Raw genomic sequence first — 20,207 nt, 5'->3', positions numbered from 1 at the left:
TACTCACTGTTCCTCTCTTCTCGCTCCCTTCTGTTCTGTGGCAGTATAGAACGAGGGTTCCAGCTCTATCCTACTGTGTTCATATTCATAGATCTGATTCCATCGTCTCCTCCATTTTGTGTACCATTTTTTATCCCTCTCCGCCTGTTTCTCGTCGTTCTGTAGAAAATTTTACCATAAATGTTAATGCCATAAGGCTAAAATCTTTGTCATCATCATAAATAAATAAATAACTTTATTTCAGTAGCAAAGTTTCTTTTAACTAAAAACATCATCAGGGCCTATTAACTCAAAGGTGACTGACTGACTGACATAGTGATCTATCAACGCACAGCCCAAACCACTGAACGGATCAGGCTGATGTTATGATGTAGGCATCCGCTAAGAAGGATTTTACGAAACTCCACCCCTAAGGGAGAAAAACAGGACCCACGCGTACGAAGTCGCAGGCGGCCGCTAGTAGCAATATAATACTCACCCAGGCTCTCACAGAAATAGTTATAAATCTTTTGGTGGGTAGTTTCATCCCAATCACCTCCGCCAGTCTCATCTCCGTCTTCCAAGGTATGTGGATCTTGAGGAACCACGTCTTCTCGTCGAAAGACAGACATTTATTCTCTAGTTCTAATTCTAAGCCTTCCCTAATGAGATTCTCCTGAAATAAGAAATAGTTGAGGTCAAAAAATAGATCCTTGAAGAACTCGATAGATAAAGTTAAAAGTAAATAAAGTCAAAGTTAACAATTTCTTTATTTATATAGACTGTTTAAATATGTAGTAATTAAATATCGTCAAATATTTTGCTCTTGAGGAGCCTCTATATGTCTCATAATCTTTTTACCCTACCAGCGCTTTGAGACCAAGTACTGAGAAGCGCCGCAACAAACTCAGTAACCACTGTCTGCCGATAAATAAACTTATTATAGAGAAAACAGTCATAAGTGACCTGTGACCTTCACCAGATCGTCTGTCCACCTAGTCCTAGGTACTCATGGAGGGTTTAATATCAAAGACGAACCTGAAAAGTCCTCCTATGGTCCCTCTTCTTGGCTTCAGCCTCGGTCATGACCCCGTAGTCTTCTTCCTCATATGCTAACACCATGTCTATTCTTCGTCTCCCGTCTCTGAACATCAGGGACTCTGGGTCCAGGCCCTATGGAAAATAATGGTGGAATCACTACATAGTATAAAACAAAGGCGCTTTCCTGTCTGTCTGTCCTTACGAGTATGTATGCTTAGATCTTTAAAACTAAGCAACGGATTTTGATGCGGTTTTTTATTAGATAGATAGAGTGATTCAAGTCAAGAGGAACGTTTATAAGAATACTTAGAACCCGTGCGATGCCGGGGAGGGTCGCTAGTTTCTCTTAAAATTAAAGGAATACGTGAAAATTGCATTTTCTGGCACTCGAAATAAGTAGTGGTAAATCTAGATAAGATTTTTTTTGCTGTTAAAACTGATTAACGAAAAATGAATCACACTTATGCGGTTATGCGGGTGTTAAAATAGTATTTTTTCAATAGAATTTGAAATGAAATATAAAGGATCTCCTTCACTGATATAATGCCTGCTTGTGTTTCAGCAGTAATCAGCAGTTAGAGGTTAGATAGCCAGTTTCTTTGTGGTTGAGGATTCCCAATGAATATCACTTCCACCATCGGCCTGATCATGACTTTCCATCAGGAGAGATACAGGTCAAGAGCTTAATCGTTATGAATAAAAAAAGCTTTAAAAATATGATGTCAAGGGATAGATAAATACCTCAGGATCTGTGGTTGAGGATTCCGAGTGAAGCTCGCTTTCACCTTCGGCCTGATCATCACTTTCATCAGGTCATAAGCAGGTCAAGAGCTTCCTCGTTATGAATTATAAAAGCTTTAAAATATGAAGTAAAAAAATAGTTGTTAAATACCTCAGGACTAGTCTCTCCCACATTTTCGTCCTTCTCATTTGGGTAATTCGGCAGTGATGGTTTCCGGTCATCTTTGGTCGTGTAGTCTGAACTCTTGCTGTCTGGTTTTGACTGTGAACAAAGAACAAAGGCCTTCTATTTTATACGATAACTTTTATTTCGTAGGAAGGTTCTTAGTTACGTTCTAACTAAGCTGTTGTTGCTGTAATTGTACTAGTATGAACCATAGGGGGCAGGGGTGTCGCGGAAGTCTAAGGCTACGGCCGGGTACTCGCGAAACCCCCACTCGGGCGATGACGGAACGCCGCGGAGGTTATAACGCCTTTTGTCGCGGAGGAAATGCTTTGCCGGGCGCAAAGCAATAGGGGGCAGGGGGAAATCATAATTTTTAAACCCTCCTGCTTAGATCCTTAAGGAAGAAACTTAATATGTAGAGTCATACTTCGTCTATGCTACTTACCTGGAAACTTAGCAGAGGCGTGCCTGGTAACGCTGTAGCCGTGGGTGCTCTATTCTTCGGAGAGAAAGCCCTAGCCATCGCAAAAGCGCTTCTTTTGCGATGGCTAGGGCTTTCTCTCCGGTAATGTCCAAACTCCAGAAGGGGTTGCTGGCCTCCGCTGCCCTCTTTTAAGCACCCATGATGCTTAGCTGGAACGGGACTATTCCCACCTCTCGTTCCCACTGCTGCAACTCCTGTGTAGCCAGGATCTACAGCTTGACCACCAATAACCCAACCAGTGAAGGTCAAGTTTGTCCCCGGGGAAAGTTAAACTGTCATTGGACCCTTGGATGCTTACCTGGAAGCTTGGTAGAGGCGTGCCTGGTAACGCAGTAGCCGTGGGTGCTCTGTTCTTGGGAGAGAAGGCCCCAGCAACCGCAGTGACATTCCTGACTAGCCGCCAGCCAAGCTTCGCTCGCTGCGTTGAGCACCCACTCGAGGAATTCGACTTCAGGTCTTCGCGGAGGATGACCTGGGTTTAAGAAGTTGCTTTAATGAGAAGAACATGGAATGAATTTTGTAACGGGGTCTACATGCTGGTTCGTTCTTTTCAACCACTGCTGGACAAAGGCTTTCCTCAAGGATTTTGGAAAGAAGAGGAGATTAATTTTGCTGTGGAGATAACATTACCCTTTATTATGGACTGTAAAGAAAGTCTCCCAAGGATTTTACAAGCCGTGAAATCGCTATGGCAACTCAATTGACTTACTAAAAATAAACGTATAGTTTATTGCAAACTAATTGGGTTTTCGGGACTAGATAGGTGCTATTTAAGAGAAATTGTGCTACAATATTTAAAAGTTAGAAGCGGGTGTTAGAAGAAAAAATCATGCGAAGAAAAAGATACTTTTCATCAACAATGTATCACGCTTTCATGGCGTTTTGTACAATTTTAATTACATTTAACCGACCTATAGATGACAACCCGATCGAGTTAACTGCGCACTTGGCAGCCGTGACGTCACATCGCCGCTTGGTACGGACGGGGCGAACGCGGGGAGGTGTGCGGGTGAGTGCGAGGGAGAGTCGAATTCAAGCGAGGAATGCTAGCGCAGCTAGCTCGATCGGGTTATAACATCCGAAAGTCCGGTCGCCGATTAGATACAATTTCGTACAATGACCCTAGCTACCCATCCTTATCGCTCGCGCGTAAATATTGCTGTCGCGACTGTGAGACGGGCGGTCGCAGTGAATGTACGAGCAATATACGAGTAATTACACGCGAGCGATAAGGATGGGTAGTTGGGGTAAATGTACGAAATTCTATCTGCTCGGTGACCGGACTTTAGCAAGGAATATTAGAATCTATTTTTGTAGAGACTCTCTTTCATTAGTGATTTGACAGACAAAAAAACACGTGGGGTTTAAACTTCTCCCGATTTTTAGGGTTTTAAATACAATAAACAATAACAATTACAGATAAACATACAAACACAGAGTCTGGAAGCAGTACCTTTTTCTCACTGGTGTCTAGAATGGGCTCACTCTGAAAATATTTGTGATTGGAGTAAAAAAATGTGAAACAAGTAGACAAAGACTTCTTTTTGCTATAAGACAGGCTATAAAGTCCGGTCGCCGAGCACATAGAATTTCGTCCAATGACCCCAAGCTACAGTCGCGACAGCAATATAATTACGCGCAAGCGATAAGGATAGGTAGCTTGGGGAAATGGGGTCATTGGATGAAATTCTATCTGCTCGGCGACCAGACTTTAGTTATTCATTGCATACTAAGAAACTAAATCAAAAATGTTTTAAGGACGAAGCACACTTATCAACCCGGAAAATGGTAACCGTATCAACTCGAGGCGGTTCTTTGTATGAAACTTCGTACTGTAACGTACAATACTAAATTCTCAGTTAATATTCGACTTGGCCAAGATAGGTGCTTAAGATAGTTGGCTTAGTACACGCCTCGCCTCGCGGTTGAATACGCTGCGAAAGGTGGTATTGATCCCTTTCCGGATGATAAGTGTGCTATGACCTTTATTCATACCTAGTTAGTAAATCTTCAATAGCATACAGAAGTCTTTGGAAATATTAATAAAAATAGTAGAGCAGCGTGCTAAAATCAGAACATAAGAAGTCATTGAAATAAATTAAAAACTTTTGATTAAAAAGAAAGATAAGGAAGACTAAGGCGATTATCACACTGCACCGCGCTCCGCCGCGGTACGCGGTACGACAGATTTAATCATTGTTTGCAAGTACCTCAGTTTGTATAGAAAACACGCGCGGCACAACACACTGAAAATGCGTTTGCGCGCGGGATTCGATATAATATGTAATTACGCGGACCGCGGCGGAGCGCGGTGCAGTGTGATAATCGCCTAAGGCTGGGTAAGCTGGGTTGCACAATCTTACTTTAATTTTTCTAACAAACGTCAAAAATCTGTCAAACTGCATACAAAAGCACCGGTTATCGTTATAGTTACGGTCAAAGTTAGGTGGTGCAACTCAGCCATAATTTACTACTTCTGAGAAACGGAGGGATCGGGGATCATGTACACTGGTGAAACGAGCACCCTTGGCTTTGCAAATTAATCAGGGTTCTCTAAGAGGGGGGAACGGGGATCCGACATAAGGGATCGGGGATCGGGTATCAGCGATCGGGGATCAGGGGTCAGAGATTGGGGATCAGGGTTCTCAAAAAGTAACCCCATCTATTCAGCATTGCAAAAGTTATTCACCCTGTTTGCTGGGCTCTCCATGATATCAGCCAGCGAGGTCCCGAAGGCTGCTTCAGGAGCCAGGGTATCAGCTGACCTCCATGGTGTCCTGCCGTGCATGGGGGTACCAGGGAGCGCCGACTCGTGGCTCCTTCTCCTCGGTCTTGACTGGAACAGAAGATGATTTTTTATCCACGTCGAGGAAGCTCTTGGCCTGCATCTCGCCTGATAGAAAGTGATGATAAAAGGCAGAAGGTGGAGCGAACTTTATCCGGAATCCTCAACAGAGAAAGTGGATAAGAGGTAATCGAGTAAACTAAAACTAAGTAATACATCAGAGCCTGAGTGCCCGAGCAACTGCACGCAGGAGGATTTAATGAATGCTGCTGACAACGCCACTCTTGTAGCGGAGTTTTGGGCTGACACTGTGTAGGTTTGTTGTCGACTCGATAAAAAAGGACATTACAGAAAAATATTGTAAAAATCTATTCACTTCACATACCTCAACAAAGACATGAGTAATAAGTTCAATGCGCGTGCCTTATCTAGGTATGCGAATGGATCACAAAGAACTAAACAAAGGAGTACCTTCACTTCTTTCGTATATATTTTTAATTGGGAATGAATATCCACTACACTCCGAGGTCCTAGTATACATACAGGTGGAAAAGAAACCCGTCTGATACAAAAAACGCTTAAATGGTGCTCAAAAAAGCAAAGTAGGTAGGTATAGATCGTGTCATCCACGTGCGCTCGAAAACTATGTAAATTTTTTGTATAAATTGCTCGTATAGTGTGACTTTCCTTGAAAGAATCTTAATCCCCGCAGTGGGCTGCCATTTGTGGTAACACAACAGAATTTAATCACACTGACTTGTGTATGTAGCTATGTACTTTATGTGAATAAATGAATGTGAAAGTGATGACGATGATGATGACCTACCTCATCTCCTCCATCAGACAGGCTCAGCTCAGTCCTGGTGGTAGACGTTGAACTATCCAGGTCATTCCACACATTATGGGCCGTGGTACTGGCTGTAGGGGGCTCGGAACTGGTGCCATCTGGAAGGTAGTTGGAAATTAAATTAATAAGTAATTAGACCAGGGGTTCCCTAACTTATTTGAGACGCGCCCCCTTTCGACCATACAAAAAATTCTGCGCCCCCCCTCCTCCAGTCAAGATTATTTATTGGTCGTATCGAGCAGTCTGGAATGCATTCTCTCAGCGGTCGCAGGCTTTTTTATACTTAAGTACACAGATGGCCCGCGCCCCCCTTTAAAGGTCTTTGCGCCTAAGGCGCTACATTGGGAACCAAGGAATTAGACGGAAAACACAGCGAGAGATGTCCATCCACAAGGTGGACCGACGACCTCATAAAGGTAGCAGGAAGGCGCTGGATGCATGCAGGCCGATATCGACCGCGTAATATGGAAATCGTTGAGGCCTATGTTCAGCAGTGGACGTCCTATGGCTGAAATGATGATGACGAGGCTTCCCCAACCCGTCTAGCGTACATGGGAAATGTTGGCCAAATCCTCCATTTGCCTATGGTAAATTCTACGTTCAACAGTGGACGTCCTGTGGCTAAAACTGAGGACTAAAATGATAATGATGATGATGAAATGAAAATGTTTCTTCTTACCGTCTCTGAGCTCCTTCCTAGCTCGTCCTCCATCATCGCTGTTCCTTCTCGAAGACGACTCGCTCTGTGTAACCTGCAGTCGCTCACTCTCAAAAGTTATTCTGTCCAGCACAGACCTGCTTTTCTCAAAGTCGTGACCTAAAAATCAAAATTAAATTCAAATTCTTTATTATAGGCCTAGTGCTTGAACAGTCAGTGCCTGAGGTAGGTAGGGGAGCGGCACGGGAGGGGTGACATTGATATAAGACGTGACAGAGCATTTGTAAACATTATGGAAGCAATAAACTATTGAGTATTGAGCATACAAATCTGTGGGTCTAGACAAAGTGCAAGTTATAATCGCAAACCAGTCGATAAGTGGTCGAAAAGCCCCTTTTTTGTATGGAGTTTTGACGGATTCGATTTTCGATTCAATCAAAAAGTGTGTTTTGTCTAGGGGGGCAGTAGCCTTATTCACGTAACAAAACTTCATATCGAGTACTTGTTCTATCAAAATGAACCTTGTGAATACAGATTTAGAACAGTTTTTCAATGGGACGACTTCTGAACGTCAGCGAGATCTTGACTGTCAAAATATAGTTCCAAAATACTGGACTGTCCTATCGATGACATTGACAGTGGGGCGCCACCGTCAATACCGGATCGCTGGTTCCGATTTTTGCCATGTTGGAAACCATATAGTTGAAACGATGGTAGCGCCCCCCTGTCATTGAGTTTGGTGGGACAGTTCAGCGTGGGTCATCTATACGTGAATTAGGCCACAGAATAATAATAAGTGCCACTGAAGTCTTGCTGACGTTTTATGTTACAAAAACACCCCCCCGTGCCTCTCCCATACCTCAGGCACTGACTGAGTTTAAGCGAAGACCTGTAAGCCCTTTACAGGCCACTTATATACTTATATACGTCCCGAATTACCAATAAAAAATAAAGGTAAAGGTAGGTAATAAGTAAGTCGCGCAGCGAGAGTTGGTAAACGGGAGTATTCCCACCTCTCGTTCCCACCGCTGCAACTCCTGTGTAGCCAGGATCTACGCTTGACCGCCAATAACCCAACGAAATTAATCAGAAGAACATCTTAGGAGTTCTAAGTTTTACCAGTTTGACGCCCGTATTTACGAACGATGCTTGCTTAAGTGAAGCAGCAAATTGAACGCACAGTGTTAAATAGAAGTCTGCGATTGGTTCGTGTGTCACACTGTGCGTTCACGCGCACTGTGAGACCTCATAATAATGTTTGTGAATACGGGCGTTATACAAAGGTTAACTGTATACATAATGTGGGGCACATAGCTCGAAGAGCTGATGGCCGCTGGGGCAGGAAAGTTCTTGAGTGGCGACCACGAGCCGGAAGACGTAGCGTGGGCAGGCCTGCCACTAGGTGGACCGACGATCTGGTGAAGGTTGCGGGAGGTGCCTGGCACTGGCGCAGGACCGGTCTTTGTGGAAATCCTTGGGGGAGGCCTTTGTCCAGCAGTGGACGTCTTTCGGCTGAAACCAACGAACGATACATAATGTAAACTAACCATGGCCTAAGCCAGCCACCTTCTCCAAACCCTGGTTGAGTTTGCTCAAATGGGCCAGCGCCCGTGGCGCCCTATGCGTGAGAGTGGAAACCTTCTTGACAGCGACCTCTTCGACGCCATTTTCCATTGTTGGCTGAAACAAAAACAATGGACAATCGATAAGTTGGTTTTTGTTTTGTTTTAGAACAAAAGCATCTGGAGGCAATTGTTTTTTTCGTAAGCAGCTTAGGTCACAACTGTTTTTCAAAATAGTTGACAATATTACACAACCGTGCGATGTGGCAGTCATTGGGGGAGGCCTATGTTCAGCAGTGGACGTCCTGTAGCTGAAATGATGATGATGATTAGGGCTCTTTCTCATGAAGACATCCCGTTTAATGAAATTAATTAAATAATATAAAACGAAAATACGACTTTTAGTCGTTCTATAGTCGGGTCAGATTCAAATTTCAAAAGTCTATAGTCTAAGGGGATTCTAAGCCTAAGCGCAGACCACCGATTTTTTGTTGGCCGATAGTTGGGTCGGGCTGTTAATCAGTACGGAGATATAAGAAAGTGCGCACATTACACCGACGGGACAATTCCCACCTCTCGTTCCCACCACTGCAACTCCTGTGTAGCCAGGATCTACAGCTTGACCGCCATAAAAACCCAACCAATGAAGGTCAAGTTTGTCCCGGGGAAAAGTTAAACTGTCATTGGACCCGCAACGAAATTAATCAGAAGAACATAGGAGGAGTTCGAAATTAAGGTTCGACTTCCCTCCATTGCAAAGCGGATGATAGGTGACAAACAAAGATTGAAAAACCGATTTGGTATCGTGCAGATTCTTCATACATTAGACACCGACCAAAGTATCGGCCAATAAAGTCTATAATATCCCAAACATTACTATGAGGTCTCACAGTGCACGTGGACGCACTGGCACACGAACCAATCACTGCTCTATTCAACGCTGTGCGTTCGATTTGCGGCTTCACTTAAGCAAGCATCGTTTGTGAATACGGGCATTAGTTATTCGTGCTATAGGTCATATAGAGGCGTTGCCAAAGACAATATTATTGCTGTCACCACAGGGCAGTTGTTGACCCGAATCGATGGGACACCCACATGGTCACAGTATTGATCCACACCATCACGTAATGATATTTGAAATGGGGTTTGAGTGCGCTATTAATCCATTTAAATGTCGAGGGACAATTTTGTAGAGAGAAGCTTATTTGTTTAGTGAAGTTATTCGCCTGGATTTTTGTTTGTCACGAAAAGTATTAGGGTTAGTGTCTGTTTTTATAATAATAATAATATAATAATAATAATAAATTCATTTATTTGCAAGAACATGGTTAGATTGGTGTTAATTTAGTTAATTCCAGCATATTCTGTCGCATGCGACGTGCAAAAGTTTTTGTTATAAATGAGATGTGGCATGAACATTCATAAATAAATAGGTAGGGTACTTATTGCGACTTGATTTCATTTAAAAAACCACGATAGTCGAACGATGAAGGGCCGACTCGTGATTCGAGGAACGCGGGTTCGAACCCTGTCGCTGCTCGACTATTGTGGTGAGCCCACAAGCATATGTAGCTTACCACGAAGGGTTAACGAGACTATTAGTAGTTAATTTGTATTTAAAATTTTCTAATCTTTTATAAAAAAAATATAAATAAGAATTGTTAAGATCAGGAACTTGAGTTTCGGAGTTTATTGGTTTCTCGCGCAAACTTTGAGGGCCAGTTTCTGAATTCAGATTTTTTGTTTGAGCGTGCTCATCTTATCAAGTAGGGTATAGGTAGGTACCTATAAACTTTTCATCTTTGAGTAGAAGATTTTTCTCAGAGATGCGATTTTCGTTCAATTGAGATAATTTTACCAATAACACATTCAGGTGCTTCCCGCATTCGCATGTAATATCCTACTAATATTAAACGCGAAAGTTTGGATGTCTAGATGGATGTTTGTTACTCTTTCACGCAAAAACTACTGAACGGATTTTGATGAAACTTTACAGTATTATTGTTTATAACCCAGAATAACATATAGGCTATAATTTATGACGATATGTGACAAACTAAACTTCACGCGGGTGAAGTCGTGGGCAAAAACTAGTAACATTATAAATTCAACTTTGAGCGTTACCTTACACCACATTCTATTCTGTTTTGCTCGCTCACTGATGTAATGTTCGAATCTGTACATTACATTAGGTACACGCGAATGCTACCGCGGTGAGGGAGCACCTTTAGGCTGGGTTGCACACCATCTTTAACTTTGACAAACGTCAAAAATCTGTCAAACTCCATACAAAAAACACCGGTCATCGTTATAGTTACGGTTAGAGTTAGAGCTCTTACACACGAGCAGCACATTGACGACAGCAAAGGCGACCGCAGTCGCCGTCACTTGTCGGCAGCTAGCCGTCGACGTGCCCGCAGCAAGCTGTCGACACGTCGACGGCAGACGTCGACGAGTCGACAGCTTGCTGCGGCGACCGTATCGGCGTACGTCTTTGTACAGGAGCCAGCCAGTTGAAAATGGATTTCATTGAAGAAACACTGTTGTTGCATTTACTCCGTCGTCGTCGACGAAAGAGAAAGAACCGGTCATTGTGGGTTTAAGAAATGTTATTGAATAGAGAACGAGACTACACACACCGACGCCCATGCTCTATTTTTTAATGTTTTATTATGGTAGCCTTCTAAATTCGAGTTCCATATTATTTCATTGTTTTTGACAGCACTAATTTTTTAGCAATTCCGAATCAATTTGTTCGGAACTCATTAGGTGTGCGTGTAAGCTCCTGGACTACTGACAGTTGACCTTCAAAATGGCGGAGGTGGCTAGCTGTCGCCACCTGCCGGCGGCAGCCGCGAACGCGTCGACAGCACGTCGGCAGCATGTCGACAGCTAGCCGTCGCCTTCTGACGTCGACTGCAGTTACATGCGTCGACAGCAAAATGCTGTTCGTGTGTAAGAACCCAGGTGGTGCTACTCAGCCTTAGACTTTCGCATTCGTAAACTCAAATGCACATCGAGTTTACCCATTCACGCATGTAGGAATTCCCATGATGTACCCATGACAACTAAAACTACCTACACTTGGGTAGTTTCACACCACGCTTCAAAGTGTGCGAAGTGTGAACCGACCAAGTGTTCATTTTCCAACGTTTGGGTTTAACTACTAGCTGAACCGGCGAACTTTGTACCACTTTCCTATGAATTATATGAAAAATAATAATACATTTCAGCCATAAGGCGTCCATTGCTGAACATAGGCCTCCCCCAATGATTTCCATAATATACATAACTAGCTTTCCGCCCGCGGCTTCGCCCGCGTGGAATTTTGTCTGTCACAGAAAAACTTTATCGCGCGCGTCCCTGTTTCAAAAACCGGGATAAAAACTATCCTATGTTCTTTCCCGGGACTCAAACTATCTCTATGCCAAATTTCATCAAAATCGGTTGCGAGGTTTAAGCGGGAAAGCGTAACAGACAGACAGACAGACAGACAGACAGACAGACAGACAGACAGACAGAGTTACTTTCGCATTTATAATATTAGTTGGGATAATATACATTCTTTTGTGAATCCGAAATATGTAAAGTAAGAGTTTGGTCATAACCATAAAGTAGCAAGCTAAGATGGCTGACCAGTCATATTTTTCGCAGAACTGAAGAAATTAAAGCAAGCAGGTTCACAAATAAAGAGCATGTCTCAGAAAATTTTGTGTAGTGTTGTGCCCCACTCGATGGACCGATGACCTCTAAAAGATGTTTTCTTTTTGTAAATGACTTAAAACATAGGAAGTTTTTACCCTGATTTTTGGAAGGTGGACACGCGCGCTATACAGACTGTAAAAAAGTTGTTTCCACCAGCAAAGCCGCAGGCATAAGCTACTAAAAAGTACTCGTGTATTAATTAAAAGTCGTTTAAGACCATTTCCCAGTTCCAAAAGTCTATTTTTGTAACGTTAACTTCACAAATAGCAGTATAGGTTAGTGTCCGTGACTCCCACTCGGCATGGGGCACACTGAAAACCACCGTCGTGGCCTTCCTCACCTGGGGCCACTGCATATGCTGAGTGGGGTCCCATTGCGATGGGCATGGCTGTGCTACAGGGTGGCACTGCTCAGTTTACTTTCTCTTCCATTGTATATTTTATTTCACCTCTGTCTTATTTGCATTTTTTTATTTACATCTTTTGTCTTTTGTGATGTCCATGGCAATAAATGTTTCTTTCTTTCTTTCTATTTTTGTAACGTAAACTTCACAAATAGCACTAAATTCCGTATTAAAAATGCCTTACCAGTCACGCAAGTATCGCTACAAAACAGCTACTAGGGATAATCGATTATATTTAACTATTCATATGTGAGAGACCGTGTGGCGGGTAGGGTTGTCAGGTGTCCGGTTTTAGCCGGACGTTTGGCTTTTTAGGGACGTGTTCTAAAATTCTCTCGTCCGGTCTGTCCGAATTTTGTTTGGGTTTTTATGTGTCTGCAGGGCCTTGTTTGCTAATTTTTGAATAACGCACGCAGGAGACACTGGAAAACAAATATACCTAACTTTTAGCCGCCCGTGACTTCGTATGCGTGGACCCCGTTTTACCCGCTTATGGGTTGAATTTTGCAAAATCCCGTCTTAGTGAGCACCTACATTCTAAAAGGAACCCCCATGCAAAATTTGAGACTCCTAGCACTTGTAGTTTCTGAGATTTCGTGATGAGTCAGTGAGTCAGTCAGTCAGTGACCTTTCGCTTGTATAAATATAGATGTAGGATTAACCCATAAGGAAATTCAGCAATTGCTTAAAGCATCACGCACCAAAAAGAACATAAAAGAATTTGCTAGGACACAATAATTTTTTTTTCGGTATAAACGACCGGAGGTTGGGAGTGTACCTACGCCATGAATGTCCGGTTACTAGGGTAAAATGTCCGGTCAAATTACCTACGTGCCAAGGCTTTTGTGTTTTTGGACAACCCTAGGCGGGCGATTCAGTCTGTTCTTTATTTTCTGTTCTAATCATTGCCCTAGTTATCAACAATTATTCTTCTTCTTTTTCTGTCGTTTGTTTTAGCCAAATGCCGATCACTGCTGGACAAAGGCCTCCCCTGAGGATTTCCCTGACATTTCATAGAGCAGCTCATTGTTATATTCCCAGTGTTATAGATCGTGTCATCCACGACGACGCGCCCCACCATTCTTCCGCTAATGTTTGAGTGTTATCGGTACACGCTAAATTATCCATGAGTGCACACGCACACTACAATAATGACGCTCGGATTGCTCGGATCAAACTCCACGCATTCCGCGCTTCCCTCGACCAAAAATTGGTGGGGCGCGTCTTCGTGGATGAAACGATCTATAATTATTTTGATGTGCTTTTACTTGTCTTATTGTTGACTAAACTAGCTCTTACTGAATCGGTTCATTGATCTGATTCTTCTGATCATGATTGCGTGAAAGAGCAACAAACATCTGTCCATCTCACAAACTTTCACATTGTATAAATGTTGATGGGATTACTAAGAAAAACTGTCGCCAACATCAATGTTAACAGCATTGTTGTGTTCCGGCAGTTAGTAAGATAGCCAGTTGTGTGGTTGAGGATTCCGGGTGAAGCTCGCTTCATCCTCCTGATCATCACTTTCCATTAGGTGACAGGCAACCTTAACTTCGAACTCCTATGTTCTTCTGATTAATTCTTGACCTTCACTGGTTGGCTTGTTGGCGGTCAAGCTGTAGATCCTGGCTATACAGGAGTTGCAGCGGCGGGAACGAGAGATGGGAATAGTTTCCATCAGGTGAGATACCTACAGGCCAAGAATTTCCTCGTTGTAGATTAAAAAATCTAGAGCTTCAGACTTTTCTTTATTGCCTTGAAATACAAAATAATGCATGCCACTGCTGTCAATAGTTCAGTAATGAAATACCGCGGTTATGGCTGCAAGATCGATATAATTGATTAGCTATAATCGATAAATAACTGGGTTTATTGGAATTCCGAATCGGAGTGGGTCAGTTTAAGTCCATAAGGCTCCACTGTATGTCAGCAAGCTAATTTATTTATAAATGTGTGGGAAGTATTTTTAAACTACCTTTCCGCCCGTGGCTTCGCCCGCGTGGAATTTTGTCTGTCACAGAAAAACTTTATCACGCGCGTCTCTGTTTCAAAAACTGGGATAAAAACTATCCTATGTCCTTTTCCGGGACTAAAACTATCTCTATGCCAAACATCAAAATCGGTTCAGTGGTTTAGGCGTGAAAGAGAGACAGGCAGATAAACAGACAGACAGAAAGACAGACCGACAGACAGACAGAGTTACTTTCGCATTTATAATATTAGTATAGATGTATAGCTTAAAAAATATGCTCTCATATCTACGCTATAGGATTATCTATCTTCATTTCAATCAACAATGATTGGAACTGTGGGAAATTTTAAGGGTCACATCAAATCAGATTATCTGTAGCAAAATAGGACTTAATACAACTGCTGATAGCACAGATTACCTTGATGTGCAGTTATAATTATTTCTACAGTTGATATGCACTTTTTATGCGTGTGAATTCTGGTTTTATTGCTAATACAATCATGGCATTGTAGTTGGAATATTGTATTATGTCGACAAGTTTTTTTGTAGAAAGTATACGGGAATCCCAAACTCGTTCCCACCGCTGCAACTCCTGTGTAGCCAGGATCTACAGCTTGACCGCCAATAAAAACACAACCAGTGAAGGTCAAGTTTGTTCCGGGGGAAGGTTAAATTGTCCTTGAATCTGCAACGAAATTAATCAGAAGAACATGCAATGCAAGCGGATGACAGGTGACAACTTAACCTTCACGGGTTGGATTTTTATTGGCGGTCAAGCTGTAGATCCTGGCTACACAGGAGTTGTAGCGGTGGGAATGAGAGGTGGGAATAGTCCTGTTTTATATTGGCGTGGATTTGAAGTACCTAACTCGTATTTACATAAATGGGAGTTATACACAGATCACAGAAAACTAAAGGGAGATATGATAAGGGGGCGGGGCCGGTGTCGCAGCAATATGCCCAAAAACAGAACACATTGCTCGTGAAAGCAATGATGACAGCAGCGACGTCATAATGTAAACAGCTTACATTGCTTGTGCGCAGTACTAAAGATTATTCGAACGTTGAAAACCGATACCGCAGTGGATAATGCAGATAGCAGATATTTTGATTTCTTTGTGTGAGTGAATTTCTAATACGTGAGTTTCGAACTCAGCGCGTTAGTTGGCAATGTTGGCATCTCGCTATATTTCTATGGTTTTGTACTATAGAGGCCTTCGTCAAGTATTTGCTATCAATAATTCAAGTTACAGTGGAGTTATACTTAGTTGGAAATAGACTTGTGACCGACAACTAGTACTACGCCCACGCTAAAGGTGGAGCCTCATTTGCAGCGGGAAATGATAGGAACAGTTCTAGGTTAAGTATAGCGAATGGACACACAAGTATGATCTCTACACTTAAAGTAACATTTAAGTCTGTGATTGGGAGAAATATGTCAATTAGAATGTCAAAATATTTGAAGACAATTCTTTCACTCAGTAGACCGACGATCTGGTGAAGGTTAAGCGCCTGGATGTGGGTCTCGATTGACGACGACCGATTATTGTGGAGGGACGAGGGAGGCCTTGGGGGAGACATTATTTTGTCCAGCATTACCTAGTCGTCTTAACGTTAAATAATAATGTTAAAGGTTAAAAAAGAAGATTCCCTAAGAATGTGACTCTTATGCTCGTTTTCACCATCAATCCCTAACTTTTAAGTGTCCCCTTTGAAAACCTAATTCCTGTTATGTGTTTATAGGGGGTAAAAAAGAGGTCTCGGTTGACTAGACAACTAGAAAAGGCTACGCTAATATTATGCGGCACTCAACCGCTTATAAAAATCGCTATATGTGAGACCACACAACTTCATATATTATGAAAAAACTTATTCTGTATTGAGTGAGATGCGTGGGAGGTGTGCTATCACGCACGATTGGATTGTCCTATTTGGAAATAAGGCCTTTTGGGGAAATTATTTTTGGTGGTTAGATAATTTATTACCTGGCTGCAGAAAGAAGGGTCATGGTTTTCGAGAGACATAAATGTTTGCTTCCTGCGACCTTCTCCAGGTCTTCAGTCCACCTAGTGGGAGGCCTACTTAAAACTAAGGCTGAGTTGCACCATATCTTACTTTAACTTTGACAAACGTCAAAAATCTGTCAAACTCCATACAAAAAGCACCGGTTAATGTTATTTTTACTGTTAAAATAAGGTAGCTAGTTATTTTTACTGTTAAATTAAGCCTTCTGCTCCATGGCCGTAATTTTCTTCCAAAATAGCCAGCAGTTCTAGCAGCAGTTCCCCCGGGACAAACTTGACCTTCAACTGGTTGGGTTATTGGCGGCCAAGCTGTAGATCCTGGCTACACAGGAGTTGCAGCGGTGGGAACGAAAGGTGAAGATCCTAACAATTCAATATAATAGGAAATTGTTCAAGGCGGTCATTATATGAACCACACTACTTTCAAGGTAATTTTAATTCAGTATGCATTTTCTATTTCACACAGTGGCTATGGCATATGCGGATTTACCCACGATGCTTTTCCTTTAAGTTAAATTACTTAAAGTTTCTTGACTGAACGTAGAGCAGGGTACTCATCTAGCCGTGTAACATGTAATGTATCAGATACTGTATCAAGTGAGTACATAGGCAAGAGCCCGAGCTTTTTAGTAGTTTTCCTAAGCCCCCACAGGATGTAAAACATATCGCCCCCCAACACTACATAATAGATGCAGGACTCTGAGGCGAACTGTAAGAAAATTAGTGGCGATCACAATAGATCGATACCGATCGCAGTATCAACGCAAAAAATGTTATTAGTTCTACTGAATATAGAAGACCTCGCCCCAAATGTAGGGTAGCCCCACTCTATCAGTGGAGGTCTTTGTTTTCGTCAGGAAAATACATGAATTTGTAAACTCACCAGCCGCGGGGGTAGCTAGTGGGTTATGTGCGGTATTCCTCACCAGAAGGGTAGGGTATACCCACTAAAAACCTGACGTTGCCCTCGGTACCCATATGAGTCGGGAACGCGGGACATCACTATCAGATTGAGGGTCTAATCTCACCTCTCGTTCCCACCTCTGCAAGTCCTGTATAGCCAAGATCTACGGTTCATCCCCCAATGAAACTCAACTTGGGTAATTATAGTGATACGGGACTATTCACACCTCTCGTTCCCACCGCTGCAACTCCTATGTAGCCAGGATCTACAGCTTGACCGCCAATAACCCAACCAGTGAAGGTCAAGTTTTTCTCGGGGGAAAGTTAAACTGTCATTGGACCCTCAACGAAATTAATCAGAAAAACATAGGAGGAGCTCGAAGGTTCGACTTCCCTCCATTGCAAAGCGATTGTGGTGATAGCTCTGTCATTGAACCCGAAACGAATTAAATCAGAAGAATTGTTGAGGAGTTCTAAGTACCTATTCATATCGAATATCGACATCGCTCCGTTGCAACGCGGGAGACAGATTACACTGGTCAACAAAAAAAAAATTGTTTGTTTCCTGTGATTTTTTTTCTGTTTCTATCTCAAATTGACGCATATTTTTTAAATATGGCAACAGTTTTTCTTTAACAGCTTTTGTTTTTAAGTTATAGCTATCTACCCTTATTTAATATTTTTACTTAGATTTTTGATTTAATTGGACAAAAAAATATATTTTGTTGGTGTTTTCGATATTGCTTCGTTATGAAGATGTTGTGTGCTTCAAAAATTCAAATTCAAATTCAAATTCAAATTTATTTATTTGCATAAAACAGGGTTACAATGGGTCTTTTACATTTTCATGTTTCGAAGTGTCAGTGCCTGTTCAGCCATAAGTCATAGCATGCAAATATTGATAATACCAGTTTTTAATAAATTACATTAAATTAAATTACATTTCAATTAATTGTTTCATTCATAATTAATGTCAGCATTCAAGATAAATTATAATAAAACAGAACACAATGATTAAATCCCAGATGGTCGTCACTTATACTATAATAGGTACATAAATTCAAAGTCAGTCAATCTGTGTCCTATCAAGCAGTGCACTCATTTGTTATACTTCATAAATTCGTCAATAGTGTAAAAAGCATTCACCAAAAGCCATTTTCTAATAGTTGCTTTGAAATTATTATAAGGCAATTGTTTAATTTCGTCCGGTATCTTATTAAAAATTTTAATAGTCATTGTTGGGGCATTTGAAAGAAAGCGAGTAGTTTTTGGAAGGGTTTCCAATAATAACTTATTAGGGAATCGTACACTTCTCTTTGTTACATCTTTGGCTTTTGTAAACTTATGATAATTTTGTTTAACAAATGTTGCTATCTCCATTATATATAAACATGGAAGCGGTAATATATTTAATTTCTTAAAGTAAGGTTTACAGGAGACCTCCGGTGCAATATCACATATAGCACGTATGCAACGTTTTTGCGATATAAAAACCTTTTGTATATCTGTTCCATTTCCCCAGATCAAGAGCCCATACCTCAGTAGTGATTCTACATAGGCAAAGTAAGCTGTCACCGCTGTAGCTTTATTAGCAATTTTGCTAAGTTTGTATAGTGCGAATGCAAACCCATTAACTCTATTGCAAACTTTTTCAATTTGCCCTTTCCAGTTAAGGCATGGTTCAATTATGATTCCTAAGAAAGTCATATTTATGTCATGTTTAATTATTTGATTATTAAAGGTTATGTCAACTGAATTATTCTTGAAATTATTAAAATTCATTAATTTTGTTTTATTTAAATTTAGTTTTAAATCGTTTTTAGATAACCACTTCGCTATTAATGTCAGAGTTTCAGTGATATCTTTTTTGTGTTTTTCTAAAGTATGGCATTTGTCAGTTGTTATTATCACTGAAACATATCAGCAAATAATATCATTTTATGGTTTATCACGTTTGGAAGGTCGTTTATATACAATAGAAATAGGAGTGGTCCAAGAACGCTTCCTTGTGGAACTCCAGCGCCATTTGTTTTATAGTTGGAGTTGTATGATTGTACATTAAGTTTTTCATCGACCTGTTTTATTTCCACGCACTGTTGTCGATTTTTTAGGTATGATTTTAACCATTCTAAGGCAGGACCTCTGATTCCATTAGTTTCTAATTTTTTCAAAAGTTTGTCATGTGAGACCAGGTCAAAAGCCTTTGATAAATCTAGAAGTAATACTGACGTAAACTTACCGCTATTTACATTTCTTAGAACGTCATCAACTAATTGGTAAGTTGCCTGAGTTGTGGATTTTTGCTTTTGAAAACCATATTGGTTACTATTTATGACCCTGAAAGTATTGAAGAAAGATGAGATGTGACCATGCATAATCTTTTCAAAAATTTTTGAGAACACAGAGATCAATGTAATAGGTCTGTAGTTAGAAATATCAACCTTATTTCCTTTCTTAAATAAGGGTATTATTTTTGACAATTTTAGTTTTTCCGGAAATGTACCTGACTCCAGTGATAAATTTACTAAGAATGTAACAACATCCACCACCTGATTTACACATGATTTAATTATTTTTGTGCACACTGAATCATATCCTACTGCTTGTGTATTATTCAATGACACAGGTAAACGTAGGGTAGCCCCGCTCTATCAGTGGAGGTCTTTGTTTTCGTCAGGAAAATACATGAATTTGTAAACTCACCAGCCGCGGGGGTAGCTAGTGGGTTATGTGCGGTATTCCTCACCAGAAGGGTAGGGTATACCCACTAAAAACCTGACGTTGCCCTCGGTACCCATATGAGTCGGGAACGCGGGACATCACTATCAGATTGAGGGTCTAATCTCACCTCTCGTTCCCACCTCTGCAAGTCCTGTATAGCCAAGATCTACGGTTCATCCCCCAATGAAACTCAACTTGGGTAATTATAGTGAT

The 20,207-nt window shown here is 41.5% G+C and overlaps 2 protein-coding genes across 2 annotated transcripts in view; one reads left to right on the top strand and one right to left on the bottom strand.

The window, feature by feature from the left end:
• The window catches only part of LOC135085585 (THAP domain-containing protein 5-like), a 308,949-nt gene that overhangs the window by 272,371 nt on the left and 16,371 nt on the right, over window positions 1-20,207 (top strand). The window lies entirely within an intron of this gene.
• The window catches only part of LOC135085743 (anoctamin-4), a 50,806-nt gene that overhangs the window by 20,740 nt on the left and 9,859 nt on the right, over window positions 1-20,207 (bottom strand). The window contains exons 2-11 of the mRNA XM_063980541.1: window positions 8,249-8,381; window positions 6,723-6,860; window positions 6,023-6,141; window positions 5,101-5,247; window positions 3,865-3,897; window positions 2,710-2,883; window positions 1,913-2,023; window positions 1,018-1,152; window positions 479-655; window positions 8-159 (exon numbers count right to left, since the gene is read on the bottom strand). Coding sequence (XP_063836611.1) covers window positions 8-159; window positions 479-655; window positions 1,018-1,152; window positions 1,913-2,023; window positions 2,710-2,883; window positions 3,865-3,897; window positions 5,101-5,247; window positions 6,023-6,141; window positions 6,723-6,860; window positions 8,249-8,375 — 1,313 coding nt within the window. The 5' untranslated portion in view covers window positions 8,376-8,381. The remainder of the gene's footprint in view (window positions 1-7; window positions 160-478; window positions 656-1,017; window positions 1,153-1,912; window positions 2,024-2,709; window positions 2,884-3,864; window positions 3,898-5,100; window positions 5,248-6,022; window positions 6,142-6,722; window positions 6,861-8,248; window positions 8,382-20,207) is intronic.

This window comes from Ostrinia nubilalis, chromosome 29 (assembly GCF_963855985.1).
Source record: "Ostrinia nubilalis chromosome 29, ilOstNubi1.1, whole genome shotgun sequence".
Lineage (NCBI taxonomy): Eukaryota > Metazoa > Arthropoda > Insecta > Lepidoptera > Crambidae > Ostrinia > Ostrinia nubilalis.
Note: the sequence above shows the minus strand (reverse complement) of the source record. Positions and strands in the feature narration are given on the sequence as shown.